The sequence below is a fragment of the Notechis scutatus genome, chromosome Z (assembly GCF_049901735.1).
Source record: "Notechis scutatus isolate UNSWTSFEM ecotype Mainland chromosome Z, rNotScu1.2, whole genome shotgun sequence".
NCBI lineage: Eukaryota > Metazoa > Chordata > Lepidosauria > Squamata > Elapidae > Notechis > Notechis scutatus.
Window position 1 is genome coordinate 66695982 of NC_142025.1, and position 14924 is coordinate 66710905.

Below are 14924 nucleotides of genomic sequence, written 5' to 3' on the forward strand. Positions count from 1 at the left end.
TGAGTTTATATTTCTAGTCATCTATATTTAGATATTTTTTTGTTTATATGTGAGAAGGTAGAATATTTGGCAAGGCCACTGATAATATGTGTTGTCGAGATATTTTCTATAGATCAATAAATACCAGTACTAGGTAGCTCATGGAAAGAATTATTAAAAAATTAAAATATCCTAAGGGAAATAATCAAAACCATGAAAAAGCAAAAATTAGAATATTTTGGACATGTGATGCGACACCCAGAAAAGTACAGCATACCTCACTTAATTCTCCAAGGAACGATTGAAGGCAAATGAGGTCCAGGCAGAAAAAGAGCACCATGGCTTCAGAACCTAAGAGATTGGTTTGGACAAATCTCAACAGCACTTTTTTGTGCAACTATTGATAAAAATAGGATCGTCAACATGATCGCCAACGTCTGATGACAGATATGGCACAAGAAGAAGTTGTTAATCAGATCAAATCAGTTTATTGCAGTCCTAAGGCCAGAAATAGTAAAATATCTAATATATAACTGTTACATATTTTCATATATATAAAATAGAAAAACAATAAGTATAATAGGATCTAAAATAATTAAGAACAGATAAAAAAAGAACAGATAAAAGTGTTATTGTAGGAAGTTCCAAACATAATTACAGATAGTCCTCAACTTACAACTACAACTGAGCCCAAAATCTATATTAAGTCATTGTAAAGCAAGTTTTGACCATTTTATGACCTTTCTTGCCACAGTTATTAAATGAATCACTGAAGATAGTAACATGATTGTTAGATGAATCAGGCTTCCCTATTGACTTTTCTTGTCAGAAAGTCACAAAAAGTGACCATATGTCCTGACACTGCAGCCAAATACGTGCCAGTTGTCAAGAATCTAAATTTTGATCATGTGACCATGGGGATTCTGCAATGGTCATAAGGGTGAAAAATGGTCATAAGTCATCTTTTTCAGTGCTGTTGTAACTTCAAATGGTCATTAAATGAATTGTACATCAAAGACTATCTAATGGTACAGCAGGATATTGAATAGGTGATGTACTAGATTAACTTGAAATTTCTGAGTCCTTGTCTCAAAGAAATAGTATTAAGTAGAAACCATACTCCCCACCTGGAAATTCCTTCAATATCTGATAAATGAGGCTCTATTTAGAATCCTTATAGAGAGCAGTATAGTAGAATATGGCAGCGTTTCTATTGAGCTATCACAATGTGGACATAACCAAAAATACGTAGGAATATCTAAAATGTAAACAAGACTGTTGAGGATAATACATCTAACTTGTTTAAACTGAAGGCCTTATTTCAGATTTATACTGGATGATAAATAAGATGCTAGAATGAACTCTTGGAAGACACTGGTAACTACTGGGATGTGTGATCTTCCTTAATTAAATTTGTTTGGAAATCTGTATCCCAAAATCATTGTTTGAGGGCAGTTTTAGCATTATCAAAACCTAATGAGTACAAACCTTCCATAGAAAATCTCATTACAGTTGGTTCTTGACTTATGATCACAATTAAGCCCAAAAGTTCCATGGCTAAGGAAAACATCTATTAAATGAGCAGTGCCCCATTTTACTATCTTTTTTGTCACAGTTAAATTAATCATTGCAATTGTTAAGTGAAAAATCAATTGTTATCGGAATCTGGGTTCTTCCATTGACTTTGATTGTCGGAAACCAGCTGGGGGTATTATAAAAAGTGATTACATGACTCCAAGTCAGTTCAACTGTCATGAATACATGCCAGTTGCTAAGCAGCTGAAATTTGATCATGTGAACATCGGGATGCTGCAATGGTTCTAAGTGAAAACAGGTCATAAATCACTTTTCAGTGCCATTATAACTTCAAACAGTCACTAAGCAAATGGTTGTAAGTCGAGGACTACCTGTAAATACATTTTATCTAGACTATAAAGTTTTTTAAAGCCATGATGATTTAAATCTCTAAGTACAAATGGGGCCAAACCTATAGGAAGTAAAATTAACTTTAGCCAAAAGATAGCAAGAAATCATACTCTAAAATCCAATATTAAGCCTGTCTCTATGCAAAAGATGACTTTTTTTTTTTTTTGATATTTTTGAAGTCTTCGGTATCATTAGTATCAACTCTGTTGAATAATTTTAAGAACATTAAGCTCTGTAGAGGGCAAATTTGGAAGCCATAGAGAATGTTGAAGGACGATCTTATTTGGAAAACATGGCTTCTTTTAAATGATAAAATCTTGAATATTCCAGGATAGAGAAGCATGGAACAGCATTTGAAGATATTTATAGATAAGTACATGCTCAGTTTGAGTAGCATTTATTTGCAATTTGTGAATTTTATGATAGCATTAGGCAAACACTAAATAATAATTTATTGATAGCTTTTCTACATAGAATAAAGCTAGTGTTCTAAGTGCTTTTCTCATTCTCACCTGTGAAATAGACACAATACATTGTCATGCTAGAATCGCACGATTAATTAAAATAGGCATGTGACTGGCTGAAATAGCAAGTACTTGGATTGTTAGATTTAAATACAGATTAAAAAGTAGTGAAGCTGTGAGTTGTTCCATGTTCCTGAGGTTGATAGTTTTCTTGGAAATGTTTCTTTACTAAATTAGGTAACATCAGTGCTGATAATGTTATCTAATTTGGTAATTAAATGTCTGCAAGAAAACCTCCAAGCACCAAGGACTCAACCTTGAGTTTCAAATATTCTCTTTTCTAAGTAGTGAAATTAATATGCCACCTTGTTTTATATATCTATAAAATTGGAACAGTTTTAGATAAATGTCCTCAAGGAGTACATTTAATTTTCAGGAGCATTTGAATAAAGTGACCGGAATATTAGGAACAGTGCTTTATCAATAATAAACTATCTTGACACACACTCCCTTGGTATTATGTGAAGTTGACTTAAAATCAATAAAAGTTGCAAAAATAACTTCAAGGGATTGCAGAATATTTTCTTCCAGATTATGAAGTACCAAACAGTGATTCCCTTTAAATCCAGCTTATTCTTCAATTATATTTCCATTTTGTACTCAAACCACTAATTTTAGATATAAAAATATGGCATAAAGTTTACTTAGTGTGATTAATAAATTAATATGCCTATTATTTTTAGGGTCAAGTCTATTTCCTTTATTTTTGTAATGGAAATTGGCTTGTGAATACACCCGTTATTCTGGTAAATAAAATGGCCAGAACTGGGCCCCACCAATCTTTGTTTTTTCTTATTAATTCTGGAGAGGTAAAATCACAATTGTGCCATAAAATCTTTAACCTCAGTCATTATGAAAGGGAATCGCATCTGAAATTAACAGTTGTTACAGAAGTGATCCATTTATATTTGTGGGATAAAGCTAAAATTATCAAGCTATAAGGTACCAACTGACTGAAAAACAAGTGATAACTGCACTTTTAACTTTACTATTTTGGTAAAAAAAATCAGAATAGGTTTCCCTGACATTTTCAGATATATAATATTTTTAATACTAAAATAGGTGACATATACTTTGGATGTTTGGTTATTTTTTACTTGCTTGTGCTTATACTTAAAAATGTTTACATTTTTTGTTTGGTTTGGATGTTTTCCAAATTATTCAACAGTACATGTCTTAACTTCTTACTCACATTCTCCCAAAGTAAATATTGCCAGATTAAAAAAGAAGATAATGCTGCCAGATGGTTTCCCTTCCAAATTTCTGCTAACATTGCTTATGATAAATTGAAAATAAATAAGAGTATTTTTAAAAAATAATTATTTCAGAAGTTTTATCTGTTTTTTAAAAATAGCTAGTTATTTTTTCTGAATGGCTTTTTTTTGGAAAATTTTAGATCCTTCAGAAAACGAAAAGGCAGAAGAACTCAATCCTCTGAAAGTTTGTTCACCAAAGACTCCTGTAAAACCAGCTTCTAACACAAAACTTGAACAAATTCCTAATAGACAGAATGGTTTGTGTTTCCTAATTTTCTGTCCTGAATTGGTTGTATTACATAATCTTTCTAGTTCAGAAAACGTAGAAAATGAAAACGACTTGTATCAGTTACTGGTAAAATAAAAGAAATTTCTGGATAACTATAACCAAAAGATATGAAATTCTATTTAGTATTTTTTTTTAAATTCACTTCACATCCAAACTGATGCTGTGGTAAAGAATAATATGGAAGTGAAAAATGCTGGTAATAAATTCAAACTAGCTAATTAACACATTATTTTGCGGTTAAGGGCAGTTGCTAGATGGTTCCAATTATAAATTATTTGTTTTGATAAATTTTGCTATGTGAATCTAGCCATTTCATCTTAATTTAAAAACTTTAGTCTTGTTTTTAAGTGAACAGAAATTTGTTTAAGGAAAATCGAGTTTTTAAAATAATATTTGGACATGAACATTAATAAGACTACATTGTTAGGGGAAAGAAAAAACAATGAACTGCAAGCAGATTGCTAAAACTTGACACTTTTACCCTATGGGTGGAAATAATTATTTGTGATATTAAGGAAGCATGTCTAAAAGAATCCATAATCATGGATGGATATCTATGCCTTATTCAGCATATAATGTTTAAAGTTTTTATTTGGTTCAATTTAATTCAATTTAAAAGCACACTTTCAAAACAATGTGCAAATCAGTAACAGCATGGCTCACTACTAGTAACAATTGCCTTTTTGTGGGCACTAATAACCACTTTTCCTCATATCTCTGTTGAAAGATGCCATTTTACATTAAATTCATTTCAAAAATTACTTTCCTTTTGGGATAATATGACCAAAACTATCCATGACAGTGCTTATTAGTTTGCACATCCTTTTGAAGATGCAATTTTTAATTAATTTTTTTTAGTTTTAATTTTCACACTCTTAGGTTATTTTGACATTGTTAACCACTTTGACTACCTTTTTTCCCCTTGCAATTCCTAATCTTAAGAATTTAAGCTGAACCTACAAGGATGGACCTGTGATTTAAATGATATGGATTTACATGTTTTTATTCCCATAATAAAGTTACATCTTTAGTGCAAAAATAAAAACATTATGCACTTTTTTGTCATTCTTTATGTGTTTGATTTAAATTGTCTTTTTAAAATTTATATTTTATTGCTTTTTAATTAATAAAAAGAAAAAAAACATACAGATAATTATAAAGGGTGTGTGTATGTGTGTGTGTATTGTCAAAACGAAAATTCAATGGATTTAAGACCTGATTATACTTCCATTTATGAGTGGATTATAGAAATAGACTTTATATGGATAAGTGTAATGAAATATGGGACTCATTTATACAGAACACAGTAGGTTAAAGGAACAGTCATGTAAGTGTTTTTATATGTAGAGGGAGAGAAAATATAACACACACACACATGAATATTATTTTCATTATACAACTATATGTAGAATTGCAACATGTTGTTATAATGGCTTTTTTCTTTGTCATATTTTTTTCATTTTGTTGTTAGAGCACTTTATATTCACTTTTCCCCCCTTCTCATTGACAAAGTATGAATTTCCATCATTATTTGATGTTAAAACCTCTTGATCTCATTGTCCAGGTAAAGAAGAGGAAACTGAAAGAAATGATGAGATGAATACCACAAAGGTAATAAGTGACATCTTTGATGAAGTCCTTCATGAAGATGGGCTTGACATAGAGAAACTTAAAAAAGAAATGAGCATAACTTTAGAAACTGAGAGTGATGATGAACAAGAAGAGACACTGAATATTTCATCGATGTCTCTCTTAACACCTTTAACCGAGGCTGTTGCTGTTGCAAGTCCAGAGGTAAGAGCAAATTCTAAATATATTGATATTACTTATATACACCTAACAGGGCTGGATAAGTTTTCAAGAATTTGAGGAAATATATCAAATTCTTAAATGTTTCCAGGCGGATATTCCCTACATTAAGAGTCCAGCTTTTACAAAAAAAAAGTCTTAATGTTGCTTCAAAATATAATTGCTTTTAGAATGATCAAACATGTATGTTTCCCTCTTTCAGATTTTTGCTTCTCCTAGTAAGTCAATTGTTGAAGGAAGTACTGCAAGTGATGAGAGTCCAAAGTCCATCAGATTCCAGAGAATGTCTGTCTGCAGAACTGAATCTGGAAGTAGCATTGGGTCTTTATCAGAAGAACGTAACCTCTATAGGTAGTTTCTATTTAGAAGGTCTAGTAGAACCATGGCTCATTTGCAGTAATGGTGGTAAAATTAGCCAAAGGAACTAAAGGAGATTTATTTATAGCCCAGCCTAATCAAAACTTATTCTTGAATAAATGAATATGAGAGGTAAGGGCAGCACTCTGCTTCCTGAAGTCATGGAAGAAACATGAGTATGTAGAGAAACTTAAATCTATCAAACTTTTAGGATCTTATACAAAACAATCTATTATCACAAGCACAAAATATTCTAATTATGGTTGAAAAACACTGTTCTCTGCTCTTGTAATATTAGTTGACCACTTTTGCAGTGATATCTATCCTTGTTTATCAAGGAATGGAATAGAATAAGTCAAATACACTTACTGCATTTTCCTAAAACTGCATTTTTTTCTCTTTGAAGTATTGATACCTATCGATCCCAGAGATTTAAAGAAACTGATCGTCCATCAGTGAAACAAGTAATTGTTCGTAAAGAAGATATATCTTCCAGGCTTGAGGGGAAGAGAAATGGAAATGATCAAATTAACATTAAACAGAAGTTACAGGTAATTAAAATCCCACTTTCCAATTAATATGAGAAGAAAATATATATGAAACTTTTAAATTGTGTTCCTAAATTATTGTTAAATGATGTAGGCTGATGGTGTGGTTTTGTGTCTGCATTTGATGAACATGAACATCTCTTGTAGGGTGAGCATTTTTTGAAAGCTAGGAATCATCGTTAGCTATCTGAGGGTTATGACCAGTTATGGCAAGATACCACTAGAATGCCGAGATGAGAAGTTTTGTCTTCAATTATGGGGATCTAAAGAGCAAACTAGAAGCTTAAAGTTCCCGTTTTCCCTGTTAACTATTGCTGTAACTCAACTTCATTATGAGATGAAGTGGTTAATTTAAGCTGTTTTTGATCCTTATCTACCTCCAAAAAAGGTTATTTATTTGATATTCTCCCTCCCTCCCTCCCTCTCTCTTTCTCTTTCCCTTCTCCGTTCTCCCTCCCCCCTCCTCCCCTCTGAAGGAATATAGGTACAAAGTATAGTGCAGTACAATAATGTGTACTATACTATATCTGTGTGTAAGTATTCAGTTCAAGATTTCTCAGTATATATCACAAAACTTTTTTGTTAGGGTAACTACTATCTAATTCCACTACATTTAGGAGCTGAATAATGAAATTAATATGCAACAAACAGTCATACATCAAACAAGCCAGGCTCTTAATTGCTGCATTGATGAGGACCATGGGGAGGGGATCTGACAGAAAGCAGAAGCTGAGGAGGCTGCTTCTTGTTGCAAAGTATGGTGCTTAGCTTATTTATCACTGGATTTGCAGAAACTATTATTTAGGATGCTGTATATTTTATAATCAATCTGATTATTTTAAGTACCCTTATTATATTTATGGAATAATTACTTTCCAGCTTTTGGGAAATAAATTAATTCAAACACCATTTTGTACTCAAAATAATTCCAAGCAGAGAATTTTGAAATATGGAAAACAGCCCATTTTTCTCTTGAAACATGTTCACCATCAAAATAGTTTAAATGAAAATTTAGTTTTGATCTGTTAAGGAACTTAAAATGGACATTTTTTGGTAAGTAGTTATTATTTAATGAAGATAATTGTTATTTTTCAAGCTGAAAAAAGAGCAGCATTATTGGAAGAGTTAAACAAGCTGAAAAATAAACGACCTCAGAATAAGAAGATAAAAGCTGATTCTACAATTTCTAGAGTTTCACCATCCAAAGGATCTGTCACTCTGTCAGAAATGCGACTACCTTTAAAAGCAGACTTTATATGCAATATCCAGAAAGCAGGTAACATTCTTATATTTTTATGGTAATTATTTTGGTATAGTAAGATTTGGTACTATCACTAAACACTATGAGGCAGCTCACTTGAGACAGCAATTAATAACAGTCTTTTAAAACAAAAGCAAATTGGGAATAATTTATTCTCCAGTTTTATATTCAGGGTGAGAAGAAACTCTTGTAAAATTTTCTGCCCTAGCTATATTGGTTCTGTTTCATTGATTTGGGTTTAGGTTAGCCCTTCTGTAAGGATGAGATAAGTGCAGCTGTTCTGAAATTACCTACTAGTAAGTAAGGGTGTGCCCAAAAAAGAAAGAATTGTGTTTTTTGAACAAAAAATAATTGATCACTTTCAAAAAGTTATGTCAAATTGATATAAATTCAGTTTTAAACTGAATGCAATTTATCAAAAATTTGGAAAGCTCCTTGAGAACTTACTTTAAAAATATTTGCAGTTTACTTATATTATTTCTGGAGTACATGACTTTGTGGTTTATCTTGGCTCAGTTCTGAATCAAAGATTCCTTAATTGGGTAAAATGAGGCATCTTCCTAGAAAAAAAAAGGTATATAAGCTGGAATATAAAACTTTATATTTTATTATAATCTTGTTTAAACTACTTTTTGTTAACTTGCCTTTATTTTTACTTTCGAATTTGTGTATTGTTTTTATTTTGAGGTGTTTTGAGTGTTCTTTCCAAGTAGAAACATGGCATCTAAATCTAGTAAATAAATAAACCATTTATTTACAGATACAGCAAATTACTACTATATAATCATGCTAAAATCAGGTGCAGAAAACATGGTTGCGACACCTTTAGCAAGTACTGCTAATTCTCTGTGTGGAGATGCTCTTTCTTTTTCAACAACATTTACATTGTAAGTATTATTTCAGTATTTGTGTTTATATCAGTACTACTGTGTTTCACCGAAAAGAAGGCTTGGTCTTACTTTCTTTTGGGCTCAAAAATAAGGACTAGGCTTTATTTTTGGGGATGTCTTATTTTTTTCCCCTATAGGAGGTGGCGAGTATGGGGGCTGACAGGAGTGGGAGCACTGCTACCACCAGCTCTGTCCCAATATCTACTTGCCTGCGGCTGCAATAAACCAAGCTCTCAGTGAGCCCTGGCCTACACCCTCCCTGCCTGCTAGCGCTGCTACTGGGACACTGGAGCTTGGGTCTTGCTCAGACTGCTGCTATGATTTGGCAGAAGGCAGTGCAGCGCATCAGGATTGTCTCCTCCCGCGCCTTTGCTCGGCTGCTGAGCCTGCTGCTCCTGCTGCTGCTGGCCTCACGGATCTCTTCCCCTCCTGGCTGCACTGCTCTCAGTAACCCTGCTGGGCTGCTCCTGCCTGGCACGAGGAAACTTTTGGGGTGCAAAGGAAGAAGGAGCTATCTTCCCTCCCTCCATCTATCCTGCTGTAGGGCTGCCATGGGGCTCCTGCCCACTAAAGCAGCAACTCTCCCAACCCATTTTACACCAGCGTGTAGATATGCAATGAGACCGAATGGATGTGCTTTGTAGCTTCGGCAGGCAGGCACTCCATGAGAACCCTGCAGTGGGAAAGACGGAGGAGGGAGGAGAGATCGCTACTTCCTCCTTTGTGCCCCAAGAGTTGTCCTGCAAAAGGTAGTACCAGATGGATGGAGGGTACCATCCCATTGCAGAGCCATCATGGAGCTCCTGCCCACAGAAGCTGCAGGGCAGCCGAGAGCAGCACAGCAGGAGGGCGAAGAGCCCTTGCAAGGCCAGTAGGTGCAGCCAGGCAGGGGGAGCAGGTGATTCCAGTGCACAACACGGCTTTCTGCCTAGTGCAGCTTGTACAAGATTGAACTCCAGGCCTGACAGAGCGTAAACCGTGGACACTGCCTGCTCCAGAGCCACAAGATATGAGCTGCAGAAGACAGGGGCCCTCAGCTGCGAGGTTGCCTGGCATTTGGACAGGTCTGGGGTTGGCGAGAGTGTGCTGGAAATGCCTCCAGGTACTTGGAGAGATGCTCAGCTGATCCATGGGGCTGCAATTAAGGAGCCAAACCTCCATGAGGTGACTGGGGAAAAGAAGGAGCTTCCATGCCTCAGGGATCACTGCCTGTGTTTGTGAGGGGACATGCAGTTGGGCTGCCTCCTGTGCTCACCATGCCTAACCCTTTTACTAGGGCTTATTTTTGGGGAAACATGGTAGTAGGCTTCTTAGAAGTATTTAGTATGTTTCCTCTTCTTTTGAAGACAGTATTTATGGAATCTACATTTTCTTTACCTTTTGTTTCCTGACTTAATTTTCTTTCAAATTTTTTAAAGGAGTTACAACTAAGTGCACCGTATATACTCGAGTATAAGTCGGCCGAATATAAGCGAGGCACCTAATTTTACACAAAAAACTGGGAAAACTTATTGACTCGAGTATAAGCCGAGGGTGGGAAATGCAGCAGCTACTGGTAAATTTCAAAAATAAAAATAATTAATTTGGGACACGATCTCACTATCATGAAAGGTTTAATTGATTCACTAACCCAAAAGAAGAAGATGATGATGATGACAGCGGAGGCAGGAGTCACTCTCTTCCCCTCCCTCGGAGGCCCCTGAGTCAGGAGTCACTACCGCCGGCGCGCCCCAGTCCCGCCGCCGGGAAGGGAAAGGCAAAGCGCTTTTTGCCTTTCCTTCCCGGCTTGGGGCTGTTGGGAGTCGCTGCCGCCGGAGGCCGCGACTCCACACCATTTTTTTTCAGAGGGGAATCTGACTCGAGTATAAGCCGAGGGGATTTTTTTTCAGCACAAAAATGGGCTGAAAAACTAGGCTTATACTCGAGTATATACAGTATTTGCTTTTGCTTGGCTCAGGTCACATATTCCCTTCACACCTAGCAACATATCTATTTTTTCCTTTTTAGCAGGTTTCCTCTCTGAAGTAAGCAAGCAATATGCTCTTATTTTGTTTTCACCTCCTTATCTATCTGTTCCACTGAATGATTTCAGTAAGGAAAAAAGATTTCCCCCACAAATCTCATGACAAACATACTGAATCCTATAGTGTTTTCTGTAAATCCCAAAGCAACTAATTCCTGACAGTATGTATTGGTCTGCAGTGAAATAGGGAAGCTGACCTAGTTGTGGAACCCATTCATACTGCTATGATGTACAGAGCACTTTTATTGCTCTTTATTTTATTTAACTGAAATTTTCAAAGTGAAAAAGAAGTATCATTACTTCTGAGGAATTAAATGCATGACTTATATTAACCACTAGATGGCATATTAAGAATAGCTCTTTTTCATAGGAAGCCTTGAAAAATTGGCTAAGATATCAGGAAAACTGGCCATTCTTTTAATTTTTTAAATTTTGCATTTAAATTCTATGGATTTTTTTCCCTTGTTCATTGTTGATAACATTAAATGAAATGCCCTTCTTTTTAAAAAGGCTGTGACCCCTAAGATGAAAACCATTTCTGTAAATGGTTTTGTTTTATCATTTTATCATTCATCTTCTTTTCTTTATAGAGTACAAGATAGCAATTACAACACTTCTGAATAGAATATGGATTTTATTTAATTGTCAAATTTATAGGCTTTCCTAGAAATTTCTAGACTTATTGAAATTTTTCCTTTCAATTCCAAAATGTCTCTATACAGATTCACAAAATTAAAAAGACAATAATATAGCAACATCCCATGCCATATTGAGTTTTGCCACTCAGTGAGAAAAACACGGCACCTGAAAGTCAACTGTAAAACTCATTTAAGCTTATGCATGTAGTGAGGTATCACTCACCCATACCCTTATATTTTTGGAGGTTCAATTGCAGCTTCTTATGTGTTTCTAGACTGATTGTGATATTTCATACACAAGCCAACCAATTTATCAGTAACTTTGAGAAAAGCCTTATGATCCAGAAATGAATGCAACAAGTGTACAAGTTAAATCTATACAGAGTATTTCCTAATCACAGTTGCTACCTGCTTCTTGAAGAGCAGAGTCTAACAAGACAACCGTATTGTCCAAGTACTCTTTGCCACTTGGTCGTGCCAAAGTTGAGTCTGAGCCCCTTGCTCCCCATATATACTTCATTGGTCTCTATGCACTAGGACAAACTTTGAAAAGATTGTTGAGAGGTTGAGATATGCAATTGAATATAATGAATATATTGATCATTCCAGATCCCTAACTGACAGACGACCTACTGTAGTGGTCTTAAACAGGAAAGGTGAGAGGGTTTAGCCCTGAAGTACTTTACAAATTAAGGATTTAGTGACCTCTCTCCCATCCTCAAATAGCAAACCGAACCAGCCAGGAGTTAAAAGAAAGGAGAAGAACCACTGTAACATTGTGCCCTCCCCCCTATTTCCATAGTCCAAAATATTAACATTGTTTATAATATCAACCTGCCATTGAGATATTTATGGTCGGGGGTCCTTAGTATTCTTGCAGACATTTCATTACAAAACTAAGTAAAATCATCACATAGAGCAGCCTTCAAAAACCTAAAGAAGAACCAACCATCATGCTATCCACAGACAAATTATGATTATGATGGACAGATTACAATATATACAATCACAGTGAACACCAATCCAGTATAAAAACTAGATGACTAGTTTGTGAAGAGACCTCAGACCTCACCAAGAAAGATGAAACATGAAGGAGACCATACATGGATCAAAAGTAGTGCACTCATCTTCACACAGCTTCTTTGGACACTCTGAAACACACCAGACATACATCTTTGTCCAATTTTATCACATCACTAAAGAACTGACAAAAATATTGGACAACTCAGGGAAGCAAATACTCCATCAACTCCCCACTACAGTGCTTCTAAAGAATCAAAAACCTAAATGCATGAAGATGAAGTATTGATTTTGTTTGATGACATAGCACTTTTTATTTGCATAAACCCAGAATACACAGCACATCTGACCTAACCTAATACACCAAGAATGAAAGAACCAGAAGTATGGACTTAACAATCTTTGCCTAACACAGGGGTCTCCAGGCCTTGAGCTATTTGGAACAGTCTGCAGAAGTAGGCAAGCATGCATGTGCATCTTCATTTGCGTGAACACTGGATCAGCATGTTTGTGCTCCATTTGTGAAAGTAGTGGGCACATATGCCCATCACTCAGGCAAATAGAGATGTGCACTTGCCTGCCACTCATGCAGAATCATTCCCTCTCCCCTACACACCAGTCCGTAAAGATGATAATGTTAGAGAACTCTGGCCTAACAGATACTTTCAGTTTGACATACAAATTTGTTAACAAATCAAAGGGACATACATGAAATCACTGCTTTCAGAACTAATAGCAGATATCATAATGCAATGCCTGGAATATATAGCATTTCCTTGCATATAGCCCAAATAATGGATCAGATACAAAGATATCTTTGTCATAATAAAAAAGGACCAACTAAAGAATATATGCAAAACATTAACATTCAAAAGAAACATTCACAAGGGAAGAAAAAAATGCTACCCTTTCTTGATATCCTCATCAGTAAAGCCAGTGATGACAAATTAGAAACACAAGTCTATCATAAACTGTCCATACCAATCAAATGTTCCTTTAACAAAATAACAAACCAACCTTGCAAAGATAGTATTCTGCAACATTGCATAATACTATTTAGACAAGCACAAGCACTGCAACAACCCTGAACATCAGAAAAAAATAGATCATCTATGCAACACTCTTAAACAATGGATATCCATGCAACTTCAAAAAATGCATGATCACTGAGTTCAATATAACACAACCAATACAAGCTGTGAAAAGTATGAAATTGTTATACATAAAAAACTTATAAGAGACTGTCAACAAGCTTACATATACATGGCATCACTGTAGCACACAAACCAACTCCAAAACATCCTAAGTAAGCCAAACCAGCAGCCCTAGAAGAAAAAACAGTTGTCTACAACATGATGTAAGGACTGTAACAGCTCTGTGCAAGATAAACAAGCAAATGATTAGCAAAGCTCATCCATGACACCAACTAGCTGTCAGAAAATAAGATGAAAACTGAATTTCACAACTCAGACTTAATCATGGTTTTAACTAGGAAATGGTGAGAATTCTAGATCAAACCAAGCCCTAAACACTCGGAATTCCTAGAAGCCTGGCACATAGATTAATTGGTCATAAATAGAAAAATAGAGATAAACAACATCTACATAAAAGAGACAACCAAAAAGGAAATAAAAAGACCAAAACAACTCCTTTGCATCTCAATGAGCCAAGATAACATTAGAACAACACTCAAGAACCAGTCAATTAAATACATTAAATAATCTCTTTTTCCTATAGCCCATCTCTTAATTATAAGCCTTGTCATGATCAGCAGATGTCCATTAAGGGTTACCAGAGATAATCCTTTATTCTTGAGAAGGCAATTAACTACAGTCAATTTAATTTTAGCCTTGCAACTTTGTGTGTGCCCTGCTACTCTTCTCAAATTGTTTGAATTGCTTGCAGTAGAAAATATTGTTTCCCTTATTTTTTCTTGTTTGACTGATAGCAGTTCTCTTCATTTCCAGTAAATAGGAAATTGTAGCTCCATTTCTTACTTTCATCAAAGCATATTATTAATGGCTATCCTTATTAATTTTGTCTCCTATTTTTAAAGGCAAAATGTGTCCAGTGACTTTGAGATAAACATTGAAGTGTATAATTTGGTATGTATTGTTACTTTTCAATATGCTTCTATTTTGAAGAGATATTTAGCTTTTCGATCACTTTGACTATAATATTTATCTTTTTTTTTTTTGGTTAGATACAGAAAAAGTTCATTAGGTGTCGATAAGAAGAAAAAATCAACTTCAGTCAGAAATTAAGAGCTACTAGTTTCGATTCCTCAATTTTACCCAACTGTGGGCCAGTTGTAAAAGTGAAAAGAAGAAAAATATTTGTTTCAGGCCAGTAGACACATTGTTTTGACTAAAATGTTCTTCCCTAAGTTTCTTAATACTAAGTT

General features: G+C 35.0%; 1 protein-coding gene across 1 annotated transcript in view; it reads left to right on the plus strand.

Moving 5' to 3' along the window:
* The window catches only part of ANLN (anillin, actin binding protein), a 42243-nt gene that overhangs the window by 17387 nt on the left and 9932 nt on the right, over positions 1–14924 (plus strand). Inside the window, 9 exon segments of the mRNA XM_087947691.1 lie at positions 3826–3942; positions 5539–5768; positions 5986–6134; positions 6547–6691; positions 7306–7425; positions 7766–7964; positions 8710–8836; positions 14577–14631; positions 14728–14772. Coding sequence (XP_087803817.1) covers positions 3826–3942; positions 5539–5768; positions 5986–6134; positions 6547–6691; positions 7306–7425; positions 7766–7964; positions 8710–8836; positions 14577–14631; positions 14728–14772 — 1187 coding nt within the window.